The 23,075-nt window shown below is 44.0% G+C and overlaps 1 protein-coding gene across 1 annotated transcript in view; it reads right to left on the minus strand.

Moving 5' to 3' along the window:
• Positions 1-23,075, minus strand: part of emilin1a (elastin microfibril interfacer 1a) — a 110,840-nt gene that overhangs the window by 13,984 nt on the left and 73,781 nt on the right. The window contains exons 6-9 of the mRNA XM_061886289.1: positions 13,816-13,995; positions 8,855-10,132; positions 2,066-2,480; positions 1,731-1,856 (exon numbers count right to left, since the gene is read on the minus strand). Of these exons, the coding sequence (XP_061742273.1) occupies positions 1,731-1,856; positions 2,066-2,480; positions 8,855-10,132; positions 13,816-13,995 (1,999 nt within the window). The remainder of the gene's footprint in view (positions 1-1,730; positions 1,857-2,065; positions 2,481-8,854; positions 10,133-13,815; positions 13,996-23,075) is intronic.

The following is a 23,075-nucleotide window of genomic DNA, read 5'->3' on the forward strand; positions in this document are numbered from 1 at the left end:
GTAAACACTGCAGGACTGCTTGTATTGCACATGATATCGCATACAAGTAAACACGATGCAGGCCTGCTTGTATCGCACACAAGTAAACACTTTGCAGGAATGCTTGTGTCGCACATGATATCGCACACAAGTAAACACGCTGCAGGACTGCTTGTGTTGCACATGATATCACACACACAAGTAAACACTGCAGGACTGCTTGTGTCGCACATGATATCACACACAAGTAAACACTGCAGGACTGCTTGTATTTCACATGATATCACACACAAGTAAACACTGCAGGACTGCTTGTATTTCACATGATATCGCATACAAGTAAACACGATGCAGGACTGCATGTGTCGCACATGATATCACACACAAGTAAACACTGCAGGACTGCTTGTATTTCACATGATATCGCATACAAGTAAACACGATGCAGGCCTGCTTGTATCGCACACAAGTAAACACTTTGCAGGACTGCTTGTGTCGCACATGATATCGCACACAAGTAAACACGCTGCAGGACTGCTTGTGTTGCACATGATATCACACACACAAGTAAACACTGCAGGAATGCTTGTGTGGCACATATCGCACACAAGTAAACACTTTGCAGGACTGCTTGTGTCGCACATGATATCACACATGAGTAAACACTGCAGGACTGCTTGTATCGCACATGATATCACATACTAGTAAACACGATGCAGGCCTGCTTGTATTGCACACAAGTAAACACTTTGCAGGACTGCTTGTATCGCACATGATATCACACACAAGTAAACACTGCAGGACTGTTTGTATTGCACATGATATCGCATACAAGTAAACACGATGCAGGCCTGCTTGTATCGCACACAAGTAAACACTTTGCAGGACTGCTTGTGTCACACATAATATCACACACAAGGAAACACTCTGCAGGACTGCTTGTATCACACATGATATCACACACAAGTCAACACTTCGCAGGACTGCTTGTGTCGCACATGATATCACACACAAGTAAACACTGCAGGACTGCTTGTATCGCACATGATATCACATACTAGTAAACACGATGCAGGCCTGCTTGTATTGCACACAAGTAAACACTTTGCAGGACTGCTTGTGTTGGACATGATACCACACACAAGTAAACACTGCAGGATAGCTTGAATCGCACATGATATCGCATACAAGTAAACACGATGCAGGCCTGCTTGTATCGCACACAAGTAAACACTTTGCAGGACTGCTTGTGTCGCACATGATATCGCACACAAGTAAACACGCTGCAGGACTGCTTGTGTCGCACACAAGTAAACACGCTGTAGGACCACTTGTATCGCACATGGTATCACACACAAGGAAACACGCCGCAGGACTGCTTGTTTCACACATGATATCAAAAGCAAAAACACTGCACGACTGCATGTATCGCACATGATATCACACGCTTTACATGCAATCACATAATTTTTTTATTTTTTAGCTGATAGACTGATACCAGAATCAGAACCAGATTTATTGGCAAAGCATCTTTAACACACAAGGAATTTGACTTGGTAGACTGCTGTCTTTGTTCCATGTAAGAAATAAAGAATAAGTAATATCAATATTGGATCAGGACACCCCTACAAGCAAGGGTTATGTCGGTTATGTCAACAACCACTTCTGTCGACCTCAGTCGGCCAGTCCGAGGGGCGTGGACATAAATAAACGCCTTCTACCTGATTTAGTGATGACATTATTTCTCTTACCTGGTGGTCCAGCCGGTCCTTGTTTGCCCATTTCACCCGGGGGTCCCACCCTTCCTTGGGGTCCCACAGCTCCCTGAGCTCCAGGCGCTCCTCGCTCTCCTCTGGGACCTGCCAGACCAGGTGGGCCTGGAAAAAAAGGAGCATTTATTTGACTTTAAGACATCCGATCTTAACTCTGCAGTGACTCTGACTCATGTTTGCTGAAACTTCTTTCAAACTAGCCGTTTTTAAGTCAATGTTTGACAAGCCAGATTCTTTGATCAGTTTTTCCCCAACCCTGCCTCCCATTGACCCGGCTCTCTATCTCGGCACCTTACACCCTCTTGAAGTCTTACCCGTGAAATCCTGTTCTGTGAACTCATAGAACTCCTCCTTCAAGTCCAGCAGAGACGAGTTCAGTCTGTGTATGTTCCCATAGACTTTTTCCAGCTGCACATTCTGGATATTATCGATAAGACCTCCTTGAGACGTGACCGTCACGTTGAGTCCGTTGACGCAGTTCCACAAAGCCGACACGTGTTGGTTCAGGCCCTCCTTAATGGTCTGCAGGCTGTCTGAAAAAGAGTCAAAGCGTCTGCAAACTCCTTCAAGCTTGGTGAGTCGTCCCTGCAAGCCGTCGCTCGCTCGGCGACACTCGCCGACTTCCGTCACAAAGTTACTCCTGATCACTTCTATGTCTTGGTCAAGACCGTCCAATCGAACGCTGGAGTCTTCAATGTGGTCCCACAGGTCCTTCTTCAAAATGTCCACCTTGAACAGAACGGAGACATATCAGAATGTTTGTCCTTGGATGTTCTCACTCCTACTGGTCATTGTAGTCTCAGGGCATTCAGTCGATCGCAACTGGTCAGATATAGTCCTAGTCCAATCCAAATCTATGTTTAAGTCTCTCAGTTCATGGTCATAGACTTAGATTGGTCATATCTAGTCTTAAACCAATCTAAGTATGTTTAAGTTTGTCAGTTCATGCTCATAAACTTAGATCACAAATAGTTTTAGCCCAATCTAAGTCTACGTTTAAGTCTATCAGGTCATGGTAATAGTATTGGATTGGTCAGATCTTGACTGAGTCCAATTTAAGTCTATCAGTTCATGCTCATAGACTTAGATTGCTCAGATATAGTCTTAGATCAATCAAAGTCAATGTTTAAGTCTATCAGTTAGTTCATGGGCATAGACTTAGATTGGTTAGATCTAGACTCAGTTCAATTTTGGTCGAAGTTTAAGTCTATCAGTTCATGCTCATTGACTTAGATTGCTCAGATATAGTCTTAGACCAATCAAAATCTATGTTTAAGTATATCAGTTCATGGGCAAAGACTTAGACTGGTCAGATCTAGACTTAGTCCAATTTAAGTCTATCAATTCATGCTCCTCAACTCTGATTGGTCAGATATAGTCTTAGTCCAATCCAAGTCTATATTTAAGTCTATCAGCTCACACACATAGACTTGTATTAAGATATAGTCTAAATCCAATTTAAGTCTATGTTTAAGTCTATCAGTAAATGTGTTCTGACTTAAATTGGTGAGATCGAGTCTTACACCAATCTAAGTCTATGTTTAAGTCACTGAGTTCATGCTCATAGATTTAGATTCATCAGATCTTCTTTTAGTCTAATCTAAATCTATGTTTAAGTCTTATCAGACAATGGGCATGGACTTAGATTGCTCAGATATAGTCTTAGTCCAGTCAAAGTCTAATGTTTAAGTCTATCAGTTAATGGGCATAGACTTTAATTGGTCAGATCCAGACTTTGTCCAATTTTGGTCTACGTTTAAGTCTATCAGTTCATGCTCATAGACTTAGATTGCTCAGATATAGTCTTAGACCAATCAAAAGTTATGTTTAAGTAATTCAGTTCATGGGCAAAGACTTAGATTGGTCAGATCTAGACTTAGTCCAATTTAAGTCTATCAATTCATGCTCCTCAACTCTGATTGGTCAGATATAGTCGTAGTCCAATCCAAGTCTATATTTAAGTCTATCAGCTCACGCGCATGGACTTAGATTGATCAGATATAGCCTGAGTCCAATCTAAGTCTATGTTTAAGTCTATCAGTAAATGTGCATAGACTTAAATCAGTTAGATCGAGTCTTAGACCAATCTAAGTATGTTTAAGTCACTGAGTTAATGCTCATAGATTTAGATTGGTCAGCTATAGTCAGATATAGTCTTAGTCCAATCTAAGTCTATGTTTAAGTCAATCAGTTCATGCTCATAGACTTAGATTGGCCAGATCTAGTCTTAGGCCAATATACGTATGTGCACAGACTTAAATTAGTCAGATCCAGTCTTAATCCAATATATGTCTATACTCATAGACTTAGATTGGTCATATCTAGTCTTAGTCCCATATAGGTCTATTCTCATAGACTTAGATTGGTCGGGTCTAGTTTTAGTCAAATCTAAGTGTATGCTCATAGACTTAGATTGGTCAAATCTAGTCTTGGTCCAATATAGGTCTATGCTAATAGACTAAGATTGGTCAGCTCAAGTCTTAGTCCAATATAAGTCAATGCTTAAAGACTTATATTGGTCAGATCTAGTCTTAGTCAAATTTAAATCTATGCTCATAGATTTAGACTGGATTAAGACCAGATCTGACCAATCTAAGTCCGTTCAATTCAATCAGTTCATGCTCATAGATTTAGATTGGTCAGATCTGGTCTTAGTCCAATCTAAGTCTGTGAGCATGAACGGACGAAGCCCACTGGGATGAGCGGCGAAACGTCTTCTAAGACCAACCCAACAGTCCAGTTGCGGTGGTTAGAACGCGTGGTTTATTTTCCACAAACAGTTGGACTCCATCAAGAAAAAACATGTTTCAGTCCTAACAGGACAACAAAGCAACACAGGAAGCGTCCCCGCAGCAGAACATTGTTGCCATACATGGAAGTCGGGTGTTCCGTTTGAGAGGCTATTTCAGGTGTAATAAAACATCCTTCATCACCGGAGGATTTAAGGCTTACAGTACAAATCCAAGTCAGTCCTAACAGAAGTCTTCTTCTCGACCTTTATGGGAGTTCTGTATTTGTCAATGGAGTCGGCAGCAGCTTAAGCAGGGAAAGGCACACTTTCCTCTCCACAGCCACCTTGTCCAGCTCTTCCCGGGGGATCCCGAGGCGTTCCCAGGCCAGCCGAGAGACATAGTCTTCCCAACGTGTCCTGGGTCTTTCCCGTGGCCTCCTACCGGTTGGACGTGCCCTAAACACCTCCATAGGGAGGCTTTCGGGTGGCATCCTGACCAGATGCCCGAACCACCTCATCTGGCTCCTCTCGATGTGAAGGAGCAGCGGCTTTACTTTGAGCTCCACCCGGATGGCAGAGCTTCTCACCCTATCTCTAAAGGAGAGCCCCGCCACCCGGTGGAGGAAACTAATTTCGGCCACTTGTACTGATCTTGTCCTGACGGTCATGACTCAAAGCTCATGACCATAGGTGAGGATGAGACCGTCCATCGACCGGTAAATTGAGAGCTTTGCCTTCCAGCTCACTTCCTTCTTCACCACAACAGATCGATACAACGTCCGCATTACTGAAGACGCCGCACCGATCCGCCTGTCGATCTCACGATCCACTCTTCCCCCACTCGTGAACAAGACTCCTAGGTACTTGAACTCCTCCACTTGGGGCAGGGTCGCCTCCCTAACCCGGAGATGGCACTCCACACTTTTCCGGGCGAGAACCATAGATTCGGACTTGGAGGTGCTGTTTCTCATCCCAGTCAAACCGATACAGTGAGAGCTGAAGATCCTGGCCAGATGAAGCAGAGACCTAATCCTGCATCCGCCAAACTGGATCCCCTCAACACCTTGACTGATTCATAAACGTTATGAACAGAATCGGTATTACTTCTACTTATGTTGTATTAGGTTGTAACCTATTTCTGGTTGTCCTTCCCTTGTGTTTGCGTTATCCTGCTGGGACATAATCACTTCCCAAGCACTATCACCCACACCTGTCTTCAGTTATTGATTAGTGATCCCACCTGTTTTCTAAGTGCTCCTTATTTGTACCTGTCTCGCCTGACAGCTGGTGCGGTTCCATTGCTCGCTTTGTGCGACAGCTATCAATCAATCAATCAATGTTTACTTATATAGCCCTAAATCACTAGTGTCTCAAAGGGCTGCACAAACCACCACGACATCCTCGGTAGGCCCACATAAGGGCAAGGAAAACTCACACCCAGTGGGACATCGGTGACAATGATGACTATGAGAACCTTAGAGAGGAGGAAAGCAATGGATGTCGAGCGGGTCTAACATGATACTGTGAAAGTTCAATCCACAATGGATCCAACACAGTCGCGAGAGTCCAGTCCAAAGCGGATCCAACACAGCAGCGAGAGTCCCGTTCACAGCGGAGCCAGCAGGAAACCATCCCAAGCGGAGGCGGATCAGCAGCGCAGAGATGTCCCCAGCCGATACATAGGCAAGCAGTACATGGCCACCGGATCGGACCGGACCCCCTCCACAGGGGAGAGTGGGACATAGAAGAAAAAGAAAAGAAACGGCAGATCAACTGGTCTAAAAAGGGAGTCTATTTAAAGGCTAGAGTATACAAATGAGTTTTAAGGTGAGACTTAAATGCTTCTACTGAGGTGGCATCTCGAACTGTTACCGGGAGGACATTCCAGAGTACTGGAGCCCGAACGGAAAACGCTCTATAGCCCGCAGACTTTTTTTGGGCTTTGGGAATCACTAACAAGCCGGAGTCCTTTGAACGCAGATTTCTTGCCGGGACATATGGTACAATACAATCGGCAAGATAGGATGGAGCTAGACCGTGTAGTATTTTATACGTAAGTAGTAAAACCTTAAAGTCACATCTTAAGTGCACAGGAAGCCAGTGCAGGTGAGCCAGTACAGGCGTAATGTGATCAAACTTTCTTGTTCTTGTCAAAAGTCTAGCAGCCGCATTTTGTACCAACTGTAATCTTTTAATGCTAGACATGGGGAGACCCGAAAATAATACGTTACAGTAATCGAGGCGAGACGTAACAAACGCATGGATAATGATCTCAGCGTCTTTAGTGGACAGAATGGAGCGAATTTTAGCGATATTACGGAGATGAAAGAAGGCCGTTTTAGTAACGCTTTTAATGTGTGCCTCAAAGGAGAGAGTTGGGTCGAAGATAATACCCAGATTCTTTACCGTGTCGCCTTGTTTAATTGTTTGGTTGTCAAATGTTAGAGTTGTATTATTAAATAGAGTTCGGTGTCTAGCAGGACCGATAATCAGCATTTCCGTTTTTTTGGCGTTGAGTTGCAAAAAGTTAGCGGACATCCATTGTTTAATTTCATTAAGACACGTTAAGCTAGCGCCTGTGTATCTCCTTCTGTCCCTTTAGTTTTCCCATCTCCTTTTGTTTGCACCTTTGTAACCTTGCTTGAAGGGGAACATTATCACCAGACCTATGTAAGCGTCAATATATACCTTGATGGTGCAGAAAAAAGACCATATATTTTTTTAACCGATTTCCGAACTCTAAATGGGTGAATTTTGGCGAATTAAACGCCTTTCTGTTTATCGCTCTGGAGGCGATGATGTCAGAATGTGACGTCGCCGAGGTAATACAGCCGCCATTTTAATTTTCAACCCATTGTAAACATTCGGTCTCAGCTCTGGTATTTTCCGTTTTTTCGACTATTTTTTGGAACCTTGGAGACATCATGCCTCGTCGGTGTGTTGTCGGAGGGTGTAACAACACTAACAGGGAGGGATTCAAGTTGCACCACTGGCAAGAAATCTGCCGCCAGACCCCCATTGAATGTACCAAAGTGTCTGCACATTTGACCGGCGATGCTAAGACAGACATGGCACAGAGATGTATGGATAACCTGCAGATGCATTTGCAACGATTAAGTCAACGAAATCACAAAGGTGAGTTTTGTTGATGTTGTTGACTTATGTGCTAATCAGACATTTTTGGTCTCGGCATGACTGCCTGCTAATCGATGCTAACATGCTACGCTAATCGATGCTAACATGCTATTTACGCTAGCTGTATGTACATTTGAAACTAGATACCCACATTTAATGCAAAACAAACACTTACCAATCAACGGATTTAAGTTGCTACAGAATCATAAGATGCGAAAGTCCTGATCGTTTGGTCTGCACATTTTACCGGCGATGCTAATAAGGCAGCCATGCTATGGGCCACTTCATTAGGTACACCCATGCTATGGCCGAATAGCGTCAATAGCTATTCGCTCAATAGCTTCAATTTCTTCTTCAATTTCGTTTTTGCTATCTGCCTCCATACTCCGACCATCTGTTTCAATACATGCGTAATCTGTTGAATCGCTTAAGCCGCTGAAATCCGAGTCTGAATCCGAGCTAATGTCGCTATATCTTGCTGTGGTAACCGCCACGTTGTTTGTATTGGCAGCCCTGTATGACGTCACAGGGAAATGGACAGTCACATCGCAAATAGCGAAAATCAAGAACTTTAAAGCTTTTTTTTAGGGATATTCCGGGGGGTGTAAAATTTTGAAAAAAACTTCGAAAAATAAAACAAGCCACTGGGAACTGTTTTTTATTGTTTTTAACCCTTTTGAAATTGTGATAATGTTCCCCTTTTAGAGCTACTGTAAGCTAAAAGTGTTCAAGATGTACACAAACAGTGGTCCTGAATAGAAACGGATTATCTGCATCAGCGCCTGTCATGGTGATCAGAATTAGACAAGGAGACGTTCATTACATGTATTAACAAACGCTAACAACATACACTACGGACTGTAAATGTTGCACCCTCGTTGATCTCAGGAAACATCTCTAGATCATGGCATACTTTTTACTTCTGTATTATTATTACTTTTGTCGTTCAAAATGTGTATTATTGAGTTTGAATAATATCCTGACGGCTTGTTCCCCCCGGTTTACACATCACATTGCTCCGGAGTGGAAGCGTAGTTCTAATCTTGCGCATTTGCATCGTGAAGCCAAAGATAAGCGGGACACACCGGATAAATGGTAAAGTGGATCATTCTGTCATAAAACCGATGGGTTTGTGTGAAACATTCCACCACCACATTTAACCAGTTCTTGTTCTGTTCCTGTACAATGTTTGTCTAATCTTGAACGGGTTTGTATTGAAAATTAAAGTTCCTTTTACCTGAGACTGGATCCGGTCCTTAGTGTTGGTCAGATCACCGATGGTGTTCCCATGGGTTTGTATCGTCGTTCCCATGCCTCTCAGCGTGTTGTTGATGGAGCCGAACGTGATCATCACTTTGGATAACTCTCCTTGGATGGACTTCAGATCGCCTCCCAGTCTCCCGTTGTGGTCCCGGTGGCCATCAAGGCGATTGGTCAGGTCGTCGATGCTGATTTTGCACTGAGCATTGCTTTCCTCCACTTCTTCCCGGAGTCGCCCCACCTCTTCTTGAAGGTTCGAGCACACCTGAGAGCACACCGTTTCGCCTGAATCCACGGTTTTCCGCAGATCGTCCACTTCGGTCTGACACTTGCTGAGCCCGACGGCGGTGGAGTTGGCCAGCAGACGTAAGTCCTCGTCAACATTGGCGCAGACGGAACAGTCTTCCCAATCCTGGCTCAACGTGTCAACCTCTGAGACGATCCTGTTGAAGTGTTCACCGTCCTTCCCGGTCATAGCAATGATCTTTTTCACATCATCCGTTAAGTTTTCGACTCTGTCTGCCAGTGAGTCACCCGACACGGACAAGTCGTTTAATCTCGTGTTAAATTTCTGGATTTCCCCTTGGTTAGCCACAACCCTCCATTCCAAGGTTTTGACGGTGTCTTCGGTCTTGCGTTCTTTGTCCTTCAGCCCGCATGTATCGTCACACACTTTTGAAGTCGCCGTTAACCTCCTGTCCAGGAAGGTTGTGATGTTCTCCAGCTGGCTCAGACGTCGACTATGGTCTGTAACCGTGTCCCCAAGGACAGACACGTCAAGCTCTAGCTTCCCGATCTTGAATCTGTGCTCATCCAGTTGACTGAAGACCACGTTACGTAGCTGCGTCACGTCTCTTTGGACACCGTCCTTAAGGTTGTTCCCAGTGTTGATGCACTTCTGTTCTGATTTTCTCACGGTGTTATTCACCCTCTTCTCCAAATCCCGCAGTTTTCCGTTCAACCTGTCCTCAGTCACTCTTCCCTTGCCGCCCCCGGTTCCAGCCAGCTCTTTGTCCAGACGTCCTTTGATGGTGTCACACTTGTTGGCAGTGGCGGTGACTTGGCCGTCCAGGTCAGACAATCTCTTCTCCAGCTCACTGACTGTCTTGCAGCACGTCTGGGACTGCTCCGTCTCACTTTGAAGGACTTGAAGGCTCTGCCTAAAATGTTGGTCCATGGAGTTGATCAGCTTCTCCAGCGCTCGCACTCTTTCTCTGTCCGACTCCTGCTGCCGCCTCACATCCTCTACGCCAGCCTGAGCACAAGAGGATGACAAAAACCACAATTCTGAAGATCTGGGGACTCGTGCAACATTCTAGAGTGCACACAAAATCCTGGCATACGCCCTTTTTCACGGCAGAGATGAGACGCATCAAGACTGGCGTTGACGTGGAAATGTGCGAACTTCATGCTTCACGTACGTACATTTCTACAGGCCGTTGTTCAAGCTTTGCAAACATTTGAAGATCAAGGCAAGGACACAAAAGGCACTTTTTGTATTTAATTCTTCATATTTGTGAGGACATATATTTATGAGAATCAGCACCTCCAAGTCCGAGTCCATGGTTCTCGCCCGGAAAAGGGTGGAATGCCATCTCCGGGTTGGGGAGGAGACCCTGCCCCAAGAGGAGGAGTTCAAATACCTAGGAGTCTTGTTCACGAGTGAGGGAAGAGTGGATCGTGAGATCGACAGGCGGATCGGTGCGGCGTCTTCAGTAATGCGGACGTTGTACCGATCCGTTGTGGTGAAGAAGGAGCTGAGCCGGAAGGCAAAGCTCTCAATTTACCGGGTCGATCTACGTTCCCATCCTCACCTATGGTCATGAGCTTTGGGTCATGACCGAAAGGATAAGATCACGGGTACAAGCGGCCGAAATGAGTTTCCTCCGCCGTGTGGCGGGGCTCTCCCTTAGAGATAGGGTGAGAAGCTCTGCCATCCGGGAGGAACTCAAAGTAAAGCCGCTGCTCCTTCACATCGAGAGGAGCCAGATGAGGTGGTTCGGGCATCTGGTCAGGATGCCACCCGAACGCCTCCCTAGGGAGGTGTTTAGGGCACGTCCAACCGGTAGGAGGCCACGGGGAAGACCCAGGACACGTTGGGTAGACTACGTCTCCCGGCTGGCCTGGGAACGCCTCGGGATCCCCCGGGAAGAGCTAGACGAAGTGGCTGGGGAGAGGGAAGTCTGGGTTTCCCTGCTTAGGCTGTTGCCCCCGCGACCCGACCTCGGATAAGCGGAAGATGATGGATGGATATATTTATCTAAGCCAGGGGTAGGGAACCAACCTATGATCGCGAGCCAGATGTGGCTCTTTTGATGACTGCATCCGGCTCTCGGATAAATCTGAGCTGACATTGCTTAACATGATAAATAATAAATAATTCCACTTGTAATCACAGTGTTAAAAATAACGTTCAAAATATAAAACATTGTCATGAATTTTTATGTTCAAGAAGTTGGTGATAAGTCATTTATTTATTATTGGTTAGGGTGGGGCTTGCCCTCCTGGGGGTTCTTCAGACCACCAAGCACTGACACGAGAGCCTGTTTCAGGGTAACAATATTGTTTTATTTTTCAATAAGTCTCTCAGTTGCTTTCCAGCAATTGTCTTTTTCTCTTTCGTTCTCGCTCGCACTCTGGTTTTTAGCCCCAAGCCTGTCTCTCCTCCTGGCTGCTGCTTATAACATAGTGACAGGTGATCAGATAAAAAGGCCCAGGTGGGCACTCTACGCACCTGTCGCTGATTTTGAGGCCCGTACTGGCAACACCCCGCTTCGCTGCAGGCCCGCATGCCACGCCCCCCTCCACAGTCAGCTTCAGAATAACAATGTTATTACAAAGAATAAGAGACCTCTCTAGAAATGTTGGTCTTTCTTAAAAATGCACGCATTTTGTTGTGTTCAGTGTTAAAAAAAAGATAATATGGCTCTTACGGAAATACATTTTAAAATATTTGGCTTTCTTGGCTCTCTCAGCCAAAAAGGTTCCCGACCCCTGATCTAAGCCATCATGTCGCCACCCCGTGCTGTCAAAACTTGTTTCTTTGACTCCTTGGCCGTGTCAGACGGACAGAACCGGAGACCGATTAGGATGCCACGTACACAGCTGCTACCACAAGAAGCTCAATCAATCAATCAATGTTCACTAATATAGCCCTAAATCACGAGTGTCTCAAAGGGCTGCACAAGCCACAACGACATCCTCGACTCAGATCCCACATCAGGGCAAGAAAAAACCCAACCCAATGGGATGACTCTACTGGTGTTGTAGTAATAAATTGAGTAATCAAGCAAGAGTAAATGTCTTTCATATCCTTTGAAGTCTTGACTGGCATGTTAAAGTGTAGAAGTTAGCAATATTATATACTGTAAATTCCAGGCTATTAGCCACTAATCTTTTCCTAAACTTATAAATTGGTGTGGCTAATTTATGGATTTTTCTTTGCTGACGGGCATTACGCAAATAATAAAAAAATAAATAAAAATCGTCCATCCATTTCCTACCGCTTGTACCCCCCGTCGCCTATCTCAGCTGCATTCAAGCGGAAGGCGGGGTACTCCCTGGACATGTCGCTACCTCATCACAGGGCCATCACAGATAGACGGACAACATTCACACTCACACACTGGGGCCAATTTAGTGTTGCCAATCAAGAAGCCGGAGTACGCGGAAGGGGGGGAGAACATGCAAACTTCACACAGAAAGATCCCGAACCTGGGATTGAACCCAAGACTGCTCAGGTTCTTCGTATTGCGAGGCAGATGCACTAACCCCTCTTCCACCGTGCTGTCCAATAAAAATCATATACATTGAAAATGTGTTTCATTGTTTGTGCTATGGCGTCATGTTTTGGGCGATTTCGCTCACTGCAGCCTCTGCAGTCTTCTCCCATTTAGTGCTTTCAACAGGAAGTGGAAAATCGGTCTTCTAGCCGTCCGTAGCGTTTCTACACGTACAAATTCTTCATTCATCGCTCCAAGCAAGGTTTGTAAGTTTTACAATATAACGAAAAACAATTCTTACTTACGAAAGCGTCTTCATGCATATTTGTACATGCTATTGTAATGTAATCGAGCTAGCCTCTTTAGCATTAGCCAATATGTTTACGAGTGTCTATGTTAGTATTATTAACTTACAATAGCATCATTGTTGTATTGTTTCAGTTTCACAAGCTTAGCTGATTGGAGAGCTAGCTTCCGCAGCTAGTGGGTCCGTGACGATGACTTCTGTTTTGTTCGATCAGCCGTTTTACTGCCGAGTTACAGACACACCATTAAGGTATGTAAATAAACATTTACATAATATTTCTGAGTAAATGACGCATTTCACAATGTATATATCTGCGGCTAATATATTGGGAAAATATGTTTTTATCCCGGTGCACTCTATAGTCCGTAAAAGACTGTAGTAAGAAAACAGGCAAATTAATTCCAGGCGTTCGTGGGCCACTTTAAATGATGTGGTGGGCCGGATCTTGAGTTTTGACACCTGGAGAAATGTTTAGTTGTGAACATCCATCCATTTTCTACCGCTTATTCCCTTTTGGGGTCGCGGGGGGCACTGGCGCCTATCTCAGCTACAATCGGGCGGAAGGCGGGGTACACCCTGGACAAGTCGCCACCTCATCGCAGGGCCAACACAGATAGACAGACAACATTCACACTCACATTCACACACTAGGGCCAATTTAGTGTTGCCAATCAACCTATCCCCAGGTGCATGTCTTTGGAAGTGGGAGGAAGCCGGAGTACCTGGAGGGAACCCACACATTCACGGGGAGAACATGCAAACTCCACACAGAAAGATCCCGAGCCTGGATTTGAACCCAGGACTGCAGGAACTTAGTATTGTGAGGCAGGCGCACTAACCCCTCTTCCACCGTGAAGCCTTAGTTGTGAACATGTTACATGTATTCATGAACGTGTCCTTGGTCTTCACCTGGCAGGCGGAGCAGGACAGAGTCACTCTTCTCTCCAACTCCGTCAGTATTTCTTCCTTCAGCGTCGTCAGCTGCTTCCCCTTAGCTCCTCCTCCTCCTCCCACGGCGTCTCCGTCCAGCTCGTTGCCGCCTCCGTTCTCCAAGTGGTTGTTGATGTTGACCAGGGTCTGGTCGTGGACCTGAAAGGAGCACATTGATGGCACCATGACGAAGCAGTATCTTCCATCTAGTGTTGTACGGTATACCGGTATTAGTATAGTACCCTGAATACCAATGAATCATATTCAGTACTATACCGCCTCTGAAAAGTACCGCCCCCCCACGCCCCGTCGTCGAGCAGAGGAGCATGTTCGGCAGCGCACAATCACTACCTATAAGCAGACACAGTGTGTAGACAGAAAAGGGTGAACGGACCCATTTTGACTTAAAAACTAACGATAAAGGTGAAGTTATAACACTGAAACGCCCTCAGGAAGAGGTGCTTTAAGACATGGCTAGCTAGCTAGCGGCTAACGTCCAGCCCCAGTCTGCAGTGTTCTAGCTACTTCTTGCCTTGTAAGTTTCTTACAAGTATCATCATCACTGGAGGACGAGGAATAACTAAACATGCTGCACTACACACCGTAGTTTACCTGCATCAAGATGTAAACAAACGCCATTGGTGGACCTACACCTGACATCCGCTGTAATGATACCAAGTACAGGCGCGTATCAAGTCGATACTACTATGATTACATGGATATTTTTTGGCATCACAACATCTTTTGTTTTAAAAAAAATGTATATTGTGTTTTTAAACTCATGAGGAATTTGAATAAGACTAGGGATGTCCGATAATATCGGACTGCTAATATTATCGGCCGATAAATGCTTTAAAATGTAACATCGGAAATGATCGGTTGCTGTGTACGCGGCCGTAGCGCCAATAAACCTTAAAGACATTGCCTTTGCATGCCGGCCTAAACACGTAATATCTACGGCTTTTCACCCACACAAGTGAATGAGAGGCATACTTGGTCAACAGCCATACAGGTCACACTGAGGGTGGCCGCATAAACAACTTTAACACTGTTACAAATATGCGCCACACCGTGAACCCACACCAAACAAGAATGACAAACAGATTTTGGGAGAACAACCGCACCGTAACACAACATAACACATTTTTATTCTCTGGCTTTTAACACTACGTGAGTTGTGTGGTCCTCTGTTGTCCTCTGTGTTTCAAAATTTTGATTTCTATTTACTGTTTTAATTGGTTCCACCCTTAAAATCGTTTTTAATCATATTTATTTTATATTGTTTTTATATTGGTTTTATATGTATTTATTTTTTGTTTTTATTCAGTCATTGGTGGAGCTCAGGATAGTATTTGAATGTTGTTTTTAATATTGTTGTGCAGTATAGCTCGGTTGGTAGAGCGGCCGTGCCAGCAACTTGAGGGTTGCAGGTTCGATCCCCGGTTCCGCCATCCTAGTCACTGCCGTTGTGTCCTTGGGCAAGACACTTTACCCACCTGCTCCCAGTGTCACCCACACTGGTTTAAATGTAACTTAGATATTGGGTTTCACTATGTAAAGCGCTTTGAGTCACTAGAGAAAAAGCGCTATATAAATATCATTCACTTCGCTTTGGAAACATTTTGTTGTTTAAATGTGCTATATAAATAAAGTGGATTGGATTGGATTGGATAAACACAACAGAAAAAAATACCCGGAATCCCTTGCAGCACTAACTCTTCCGGGAGGCTACAATATACACCCCCAGCCCCGCCCACCTCAACCTCCTCATGCTCTCTCGGGGAGAGCATGTCCCAAATTCCAAGCTGCTGTTTTGAGGCATGTTTAAAAAAAATAATGCACTTTGTGACTTCAATAATAAATATGGCAGTGCCATGTTGGCATTTTTTTTTTCCATAACTTGAGTTGATTTATTTTGAAAAACCTTGTTAGATGGAGCATCACAACAAAATTAGGCATAATAATGTGTTGATTCCACGACTGTATATATCAGTATCGGTTGATATCGGAATCGGTAATTAAGAGTTGGACAATATCGGGATATCGGCAAAAAAAGCCATTATCGGACATCTCTAAATATGACCAATGTATGATCCTGTAACGACTTGGTATCGGATTGATACCTAAATTTGTGATATCATCCAAAACTAATGTAAAGCATCCAAACAGGAGAAGAGTAAGTCCATCCACCGATTTCCTTTTGGGGTCGCTGGAGCCTATCTCAGCTGCATTCGGGAGGAAGGCAGGGTACACCCTGGACAAGTCGCAGTAAGTGATTATTACATTTTAACAGAAGTGTAGATAGAACATGTTGAAAGAGAAAGTAACAGTAAATGAACAAATATAGTGTGATGTAGTTTAATGGCACCAGACGTTTTGGAGCAACATATGTTGTCATCCAAGCAACATTATCATGGACGCCCCTGCTTATTTCAGCAAGACAATTGTTACAACAGCGTGGTTTCTGTCTGGCGCCACAGGAACCTCTTGCAGATCAGTCCGGTAAAGACCGAGGAGCTGGTCATTGACTTTGGGATGTCGAGTACAAGGCCACAACCTATTTTGATCGAGGGAGTCCAGGTACAGACCGTGGACTCACTCAAGTACCTCGGGGTGTGGGTGAAAAATAAGCTGGACTGGACCGTTAACACGGACCGAGCAGGCTTTACTTCCTGAGGAGGCTCCTTCAACATCTGTAAAAGAAACTCTTGTGGATGTACTACCAGTCTGTGGTGGCCAGATGGTGTTCTGTATGTACTACATGGTAGTGGTCTGGGGGCGGGGGGAGTACATCTAAGACGGACAGCTCCAGACTGGAGAAACTGATCAGGGCAGGCCGGTTCTAGGATCGGAATAAAACTGGACTCCCTGGTGACGGTGGCAGAGAAGAGGACTGTGGAAAAACTGGTGAGCATCCTGGATGATGCCAGTCACCCTCTGCATACCAGTATCAGTAGCCAGAGGAGCCTGTTCAGTGCAGGACTAATAGACTCAAGAAAACTCCTGTCTCACAAGAGATCAGACTGCACAACTCCTCTCTGGGAGTTGTACAGTTTTCTACTTTGTTTCCAAAATTCAATCTCTTGACTTTTAAGGACAGAATTTTTAGGCGCAGTCAAGGCGTTGAGGGGATCCGGTTTGGTGGCCGCAGGATTAGGTCTCTGCTTTTTGCAGATGATGTGGTCCTGACGGCTTCATCTGGCCAGGATTTTCAGCTCTCACTGGATCGAGTGTGAACCGACCGGGTTGAGAATCAGCACCTCCAAGTCCGAGTCCATGGTTCTTGCCCGGAAAAGCGTGGAGTGCCATCTCCGGGTTGGGGAGGAGACCCTGCCCCAAGTGGAGGAGTTCAAGCACCGAGGAGTCTTGTTCACGAGTGGGGGAAGAGTGGATCGTGAGATCGACAGGCGGATGGGTGCGGCGTCTTCGGTAATGCGGACGCTGTATCGATCCGTTGTGGTGAAGAAGGAGCTGAGCCGGAAGGCAAAGCTCTCAATTTACTGGTCCATCTAAGTTCCCATCCTCACCTATGGTCATGAGCTTTGGGTCATGACCGGAAGGATAAGATCACGGGTACAAGCGGCCGAAATGAGTTTCCTCCGCCGAATGGGGGGCTCTCCCTTAGTGATAGGGCAGGGGTGTCAAACTCAAATACAGAGTGGGCCAAAATTTAAAACGGAACAAAGCCGCGGGCCGAGGTTGAACAAATTAACCTTTTAATAGGAACCCAAACAAGTTTTGCATTGAATATTAAACAAGCAAGATTTATGTAGCTTTATAGTCACATGCGGTGCGGATGTTCTCCCGAAATGTTTTTGTCATTCTTGTTTGGTGTGGCTTCACAGTGTGGCGCATATTTGTAAAAGTGTTAAAGTTGTTTACACGGCCACCCTCAGTGTGACCCTTATGGCTGTTGATCAAGTATGCCTTGCATTCACTTGTGTTTGTTAAAGCCGCATATATTACGTGACTGGACCGGCACGTTGTTTGTATGGCGGAAAAGCGGACGTGACGACAGGCTGTAGAGGACGCTAAAGGCAGTGCCTTCAAGGCACGCTCCCAATATTGTAGTCCGGGTGGAAATTGGGAGAAATTCGGAGGAATGGTTGCCCCGGGAGATTTTCGGGAGGGGCACTGAACTTTGGGAGTCTCCCGGGAAAATCGTGAGGGTTGGCAAGTACGAGTATCAGCCAGAGTTTACACCCATATGATAGGGTGAGAAGCCCTGCCATCCGGGGCGAACTCAAAGTAGAGCCCCTGCTCCTCCACATCCAGAGGAGCCAGATGAGGTGGTTCGGGTATCTGCTCAGGATGCCACCCGAACGTCTCCCTAGGGAGGTGTTTAGGGCACGTCCTACCGGTAGGAGGCCATGGGGAAGACCCAGGACACGTTGGGTAGACTATGTCTCCCGGCTGGCCTGGGAACGCCTCGGGATCCCCCGGGAAGAGCTGGACGAAGTGGCTGGGGAGAGGGAAGTCTGGGCTTCCCTGCTTAGGCTGCTGCCCCCGTGACCCGACCTCGGATAAGCAGAGGAAGATGGATGGATGGATGGAAATTCGATCTCGACTCTGTACACTGCTTCTGGGGCGGCATAGCTCGGTTGGTAGAGTGGCCGTGCCAGCAACTTGAGGGTTGCAGGTTCGATCCCCGCTTGCACCATCCTAGTCACTGCCGTTGTGTCCTTAGGCAAGACACTTTACCCACCTGCTCCCAGTGCCAACCACACTGGTTTTAAATGTAACTTAGATATTGGGTTTCACAATATAAAGCGCTTTGAGTCACTTGAGAAAAGCGCTATATAAATATAATTCACTTCACTTCTGGAATTTTAATTTTCCTCAGGGAACTCTCCTGAAAGATAGATAGATAGATAGTTTTGTTGGTTCTATCTATCTATCTATCTATCTATCTATCTATCTATCTATCTATCTATCTATCTATCTATCTACAAACCCCGTTTCCATATGAGTTGGGAAATTGTGTTAGATGTAAATATAAACAGAATACAATGATTTGCAAATCATTTTCAACCCATATTCAGTTGAATATGCTACAAAGACAACATTTTTGATGTTCAAACTCATAAACATTTTTTTGTGTGCAAATAATCATTAACTTTAGAATTTGATGCCAGCAACACGTGACAAAGAAGTTGGGAAAGGTGGCAATAAATACTGATAAAGTTGAGGAATACTCATCAAACACTTATTTGGAACATCCCACAGGTGTGCAGGCTAATTGGGAACAGGTGGGTGCCATGATTGGGTATAAAAGCAGCTTCCATGAAATGCTAAGTAATTCACAAACAAGGATGGGGCGAGAGTCACCAATTTGTAAGCAAATTGTCAAACAGTTTTAGAACAACATTTCTCAACGAGCTACTGCAACGAATTTAGGGATTTTACCATCTACGGTCCGTAAAATCATCAAAAGGTTCAGAGAATCTGGAGAAATCACCGCACGTAAGCGAGGATATTACGGACCTTTGATCCCTCAGGCGGGACTGCATCAAAAACCGACATCAGTGTGTAAAGGATATCACCACATGGGCTCAGGAACACTTAATAAAACCACTGTCAGTAACTAAAGTTGGTTGTTACATCTGTAAGTGGAAGTTAAAACTGTACTATGCAAAGCAAAACCCATTTATCAACAACACCCAGAAACGCCGCTGGCTTCTCTGGGGCAGAGCTCATCTAAGATGAACTGATGCAGAGTGGAAAAGTGGTCTGTGGTCTGACAAGTCCACATTTCAAATTATATTTGGAAACAGAGGATGTGGTGTTCTCCAGAACAAAGAGGAAAATAACCATCGGGATTGTTATAGGCGCAAAGTTGAAAAGCCAGCATCTGTGATGGTATGGGGGTGTATTAGTGCCCAAGGCATGGGTAACTTACACATCTGTGAAGGCACCATTAATGCTGAATGGTCCATACAGGTTTTGGAGCAACATATGTTGTCATCCAAGCAACATTATCATGGATGCCCCTGCTTATTTCAGCAAGACAATGCCAAGCCACGTGTTACAACAGTGTGACTTCGTAGTAAAAGAGTGCGGGTACTTTCCTGGCCCACCTGCAGTCCAGACCTGTCTCCAATCGAAAATATGTGGCGCATTATGAAGTGTAAAATACAACAGCGGAGACCCCGGACTGTTGAACGACTGAAGCTCTACATAAAACAAGAATGGGAAAGAATTCCACTTATAAAGCTTCAACAATTAGTTTCCTCTGTTCCCAAACGTTTATTGAGTGTTGTTAAAAGAAAAGGTGATGTAACACAGTGGTGAACATGCCCTTTCCCAACTACTTTGGCACGTGTAGCAGCTATGAAATTCTAGGTTAATTATTATTTGCAAAAAAAAATAAAGTTTATGAGTTTGAACATCAAATATCTTGTCTTTGTAGTGCATTCAACTGAATATGGGTTGAAAAGGATTTGCAAATCATTGTATTCCATTTATATTTACATCTAACAATTTCCCAACTCATATGGAAACGGGGTTTGTATCTATCTATCTATCTATCTATCTATCTATCTATCTATCTATCTATCTATCTATCTATCTATCTATCTATCTATCATCCATCCATTACAGCAGGGGTAGGGAACGTATGGCTCTAGAGCCAGATGTGGCTCTTTTGATGACTGCATCTGGCTCTCAGATAAATCTTAGTTGACATTGCTTAACACCATAATTATGAATAATTCCGCTTGAATTCACAGTGCTAAAAATAACGTTCAAAATACAAAACATTCTCATGCATTTAAATCCATCCATCCGTTTCCTACCGCACCTGTTCAAGAAGTCGCATTAATGGTAAGAAGTATTTTATGTCACGATGGGTGGGGGTCGCAGCTTGCTGCAGGGTCGTTCTCCCAGGAAGGCAGACGGACTACTCGGGACATGGCATTTAGGTAAAAACATGACTTAATTTAAACTAAAAAAAGATACAAACAAAAATTGCTCACAGCGGAGGCACAACTTGGGCTAAGGAACAAAGCTAACGCATAAACAGACTACGAACATGAATCAAACAAAACTTACCTGGCATGGCATGAAGCACGAAACTATGGCAAGGCACGAAACAAGTCAGCACAGAGCAGGAAAAGATCACATTGACGCCAGGGCGACTGACTGGCAAAGACGAGCTTAAATACTGCCTCTGATTAGTGCTCGGGAAGCAGGTGAGCAGGCATTTTGTCCACCAGAGAGAGGTGGACAAAATGAGTAACCAAGGAAACCAGACAAGAGAGTGGGAAAAAAACAGGAACTTAAAGAGTCCAAAAGACAAACAGCACTTGGCCAAGCAAAAACATGATCAACAGACATGACATTTTATTTATTATTGGTTAGCTTCAGAATAACAATGTTATGAAAAAGAATAAGAGACTTATTATACTCTAAAAATGTTGGTCTTACTTAAAAATGCACGCATTTAGTTGTATTCAGTGTAAAAAAAATATGATATGGCTCTTACGGAAATACATTTTTAAATATTTGGCTTTCATGGCTCTCTCAGCCAAAAAGGTTCCCGACCCCTGCATTACAGTATAAATAAAATAATAGCAACATATTTCACTTTAATTATTAGAACCAGTCAGAAAATCTGGTTCGTTAAAGGGCTACTGCACGTTTTTAATGCATTCTAAGATGTAAAATATGGCAAGTAAGAGGTGGCTAATATTTCAGCTAATGGCAGTACGCTATTCTAGACAGAAACGCCCAAAAAGTGCCTACAATGACTTGAATACGAACAACTATTAGCGATTTTCGTGATCTATCAATCCATCTCATTCATTTTCTACCACTTGTCCTTAATAATTTTGACAAAATAATAGAATGGAAAACGACACAATATGTTACTGCATACGTCAGCAGACTTTGTTTGTTTACTTACTACTAAAAGACAAGTTGTCTAGTATGTTCACTATTTTATTTAAGGACAAACGTGCAACAAGGAACATATGTGTAATGTACTCTAAGATTTTTGGTTAAAATAAAGCCAATAATGACATTTTTGTGGTCCCCTTTATTTAGAAAAGTATCAAAATAATTTTAACACTACTTCTATCTGATACTTTGGTCCCCATGGGGGGGAAGAACCACACGGTGCCCTGGTAAGAGACTTTTAGTGCCTGAAGGCAACATGTGCCTTCAACACGTGCACGGCAGACCTGACACATCTGCCACGCTTATGACCGACTTGAAAGAGGACGTAAAAGCTTTGGTCAAAACCAGGCGACATGGTCTATTGTATTCCGCATCAAATATAACACAGTCCGTAATCCAGACATGTTTCCGGTCTTGACATTGAGTCTTTTTCTAAAACTGATTTGAGACGGGAAGTGAACGACTGTGTTGGAACTTCATAACTTCGAACATGTGGGAATGTGATATTTGTAAATATGTGACATAAACACTGATTGTGGGAATAAACTAATAGCAACATATGAAGGATTTGTGATCGTTTTGGCCAAAAATGATGTTAAAAGGCTTTTTTTTTTTAAAAACTTTAAATCAATTAGTGATTTTATGAATGTTTTATCAATGTTTTAACCTCCCATAAACATACAAAATTAGCTACAAGGCTAAGGTAAAACGTTAGCATGACGACAGGACAAGTTAGCAACGATCTAAGATGGTGCCAAGTATTAAAATCCATGATTTTTAAGTTTAAACTTACAAAATTAGCTACAGAGTTAAGGTAAAACGTTGGCATGCTAACCGTAGCTTGATGACATAGGACAAGTTAGAAACCATCTAAGATGGCGCCAAGTATTAAAATCCATGATTTTTAAGTTCAAACTTAAAAAATTAGCTACAAAGCTAAGGTAAAATGTTAGCATGCTAACTGTAGCTTGACGACATGAGACAAATTAGCAACAATCTTAGATGGCGCCAAGTATTACAATCCATGACTTTTAAGTTTTAAAATAAAAAAGCAGCTATAAAGCTAAGGTGAAATGTTAGCATGCTAACCGTAGCTTGACGACATAAGACAAGTTAGCAACGATCTAAGATGGCACCAAGTATTAAAATCCATGATTTTTAAGTTTAAACATACAAAATTAGCTACAAAGCTAAGGTAAAACGTTAGCATGCTAACTGTAGCTTGACGACATAAGACAAGTTAGCAACAATCTTAGATGGCGCCAAGTATTAAAATCCATGATTTTTAGGTTTAAACATACAAAATTACTCACAAAGCGAAGGTGAAACGTTATCATGCTAAC

The sequence above is a fragment of the Nerophis ophidion genome, linkage group LG24, assembly GCF_033978795.1.
Source record: "Nerophis ophidion isolate RoL-2023_Sa linkage group LG24, RoL_Noph_v1.0, whole genome shotgun sequence".
NCBI lineage: Eukaryota > Metazoa > Chordata > Actinopteri > Syngnathiformes > Syngnathidae > Nerophis > Nerophis ophidion.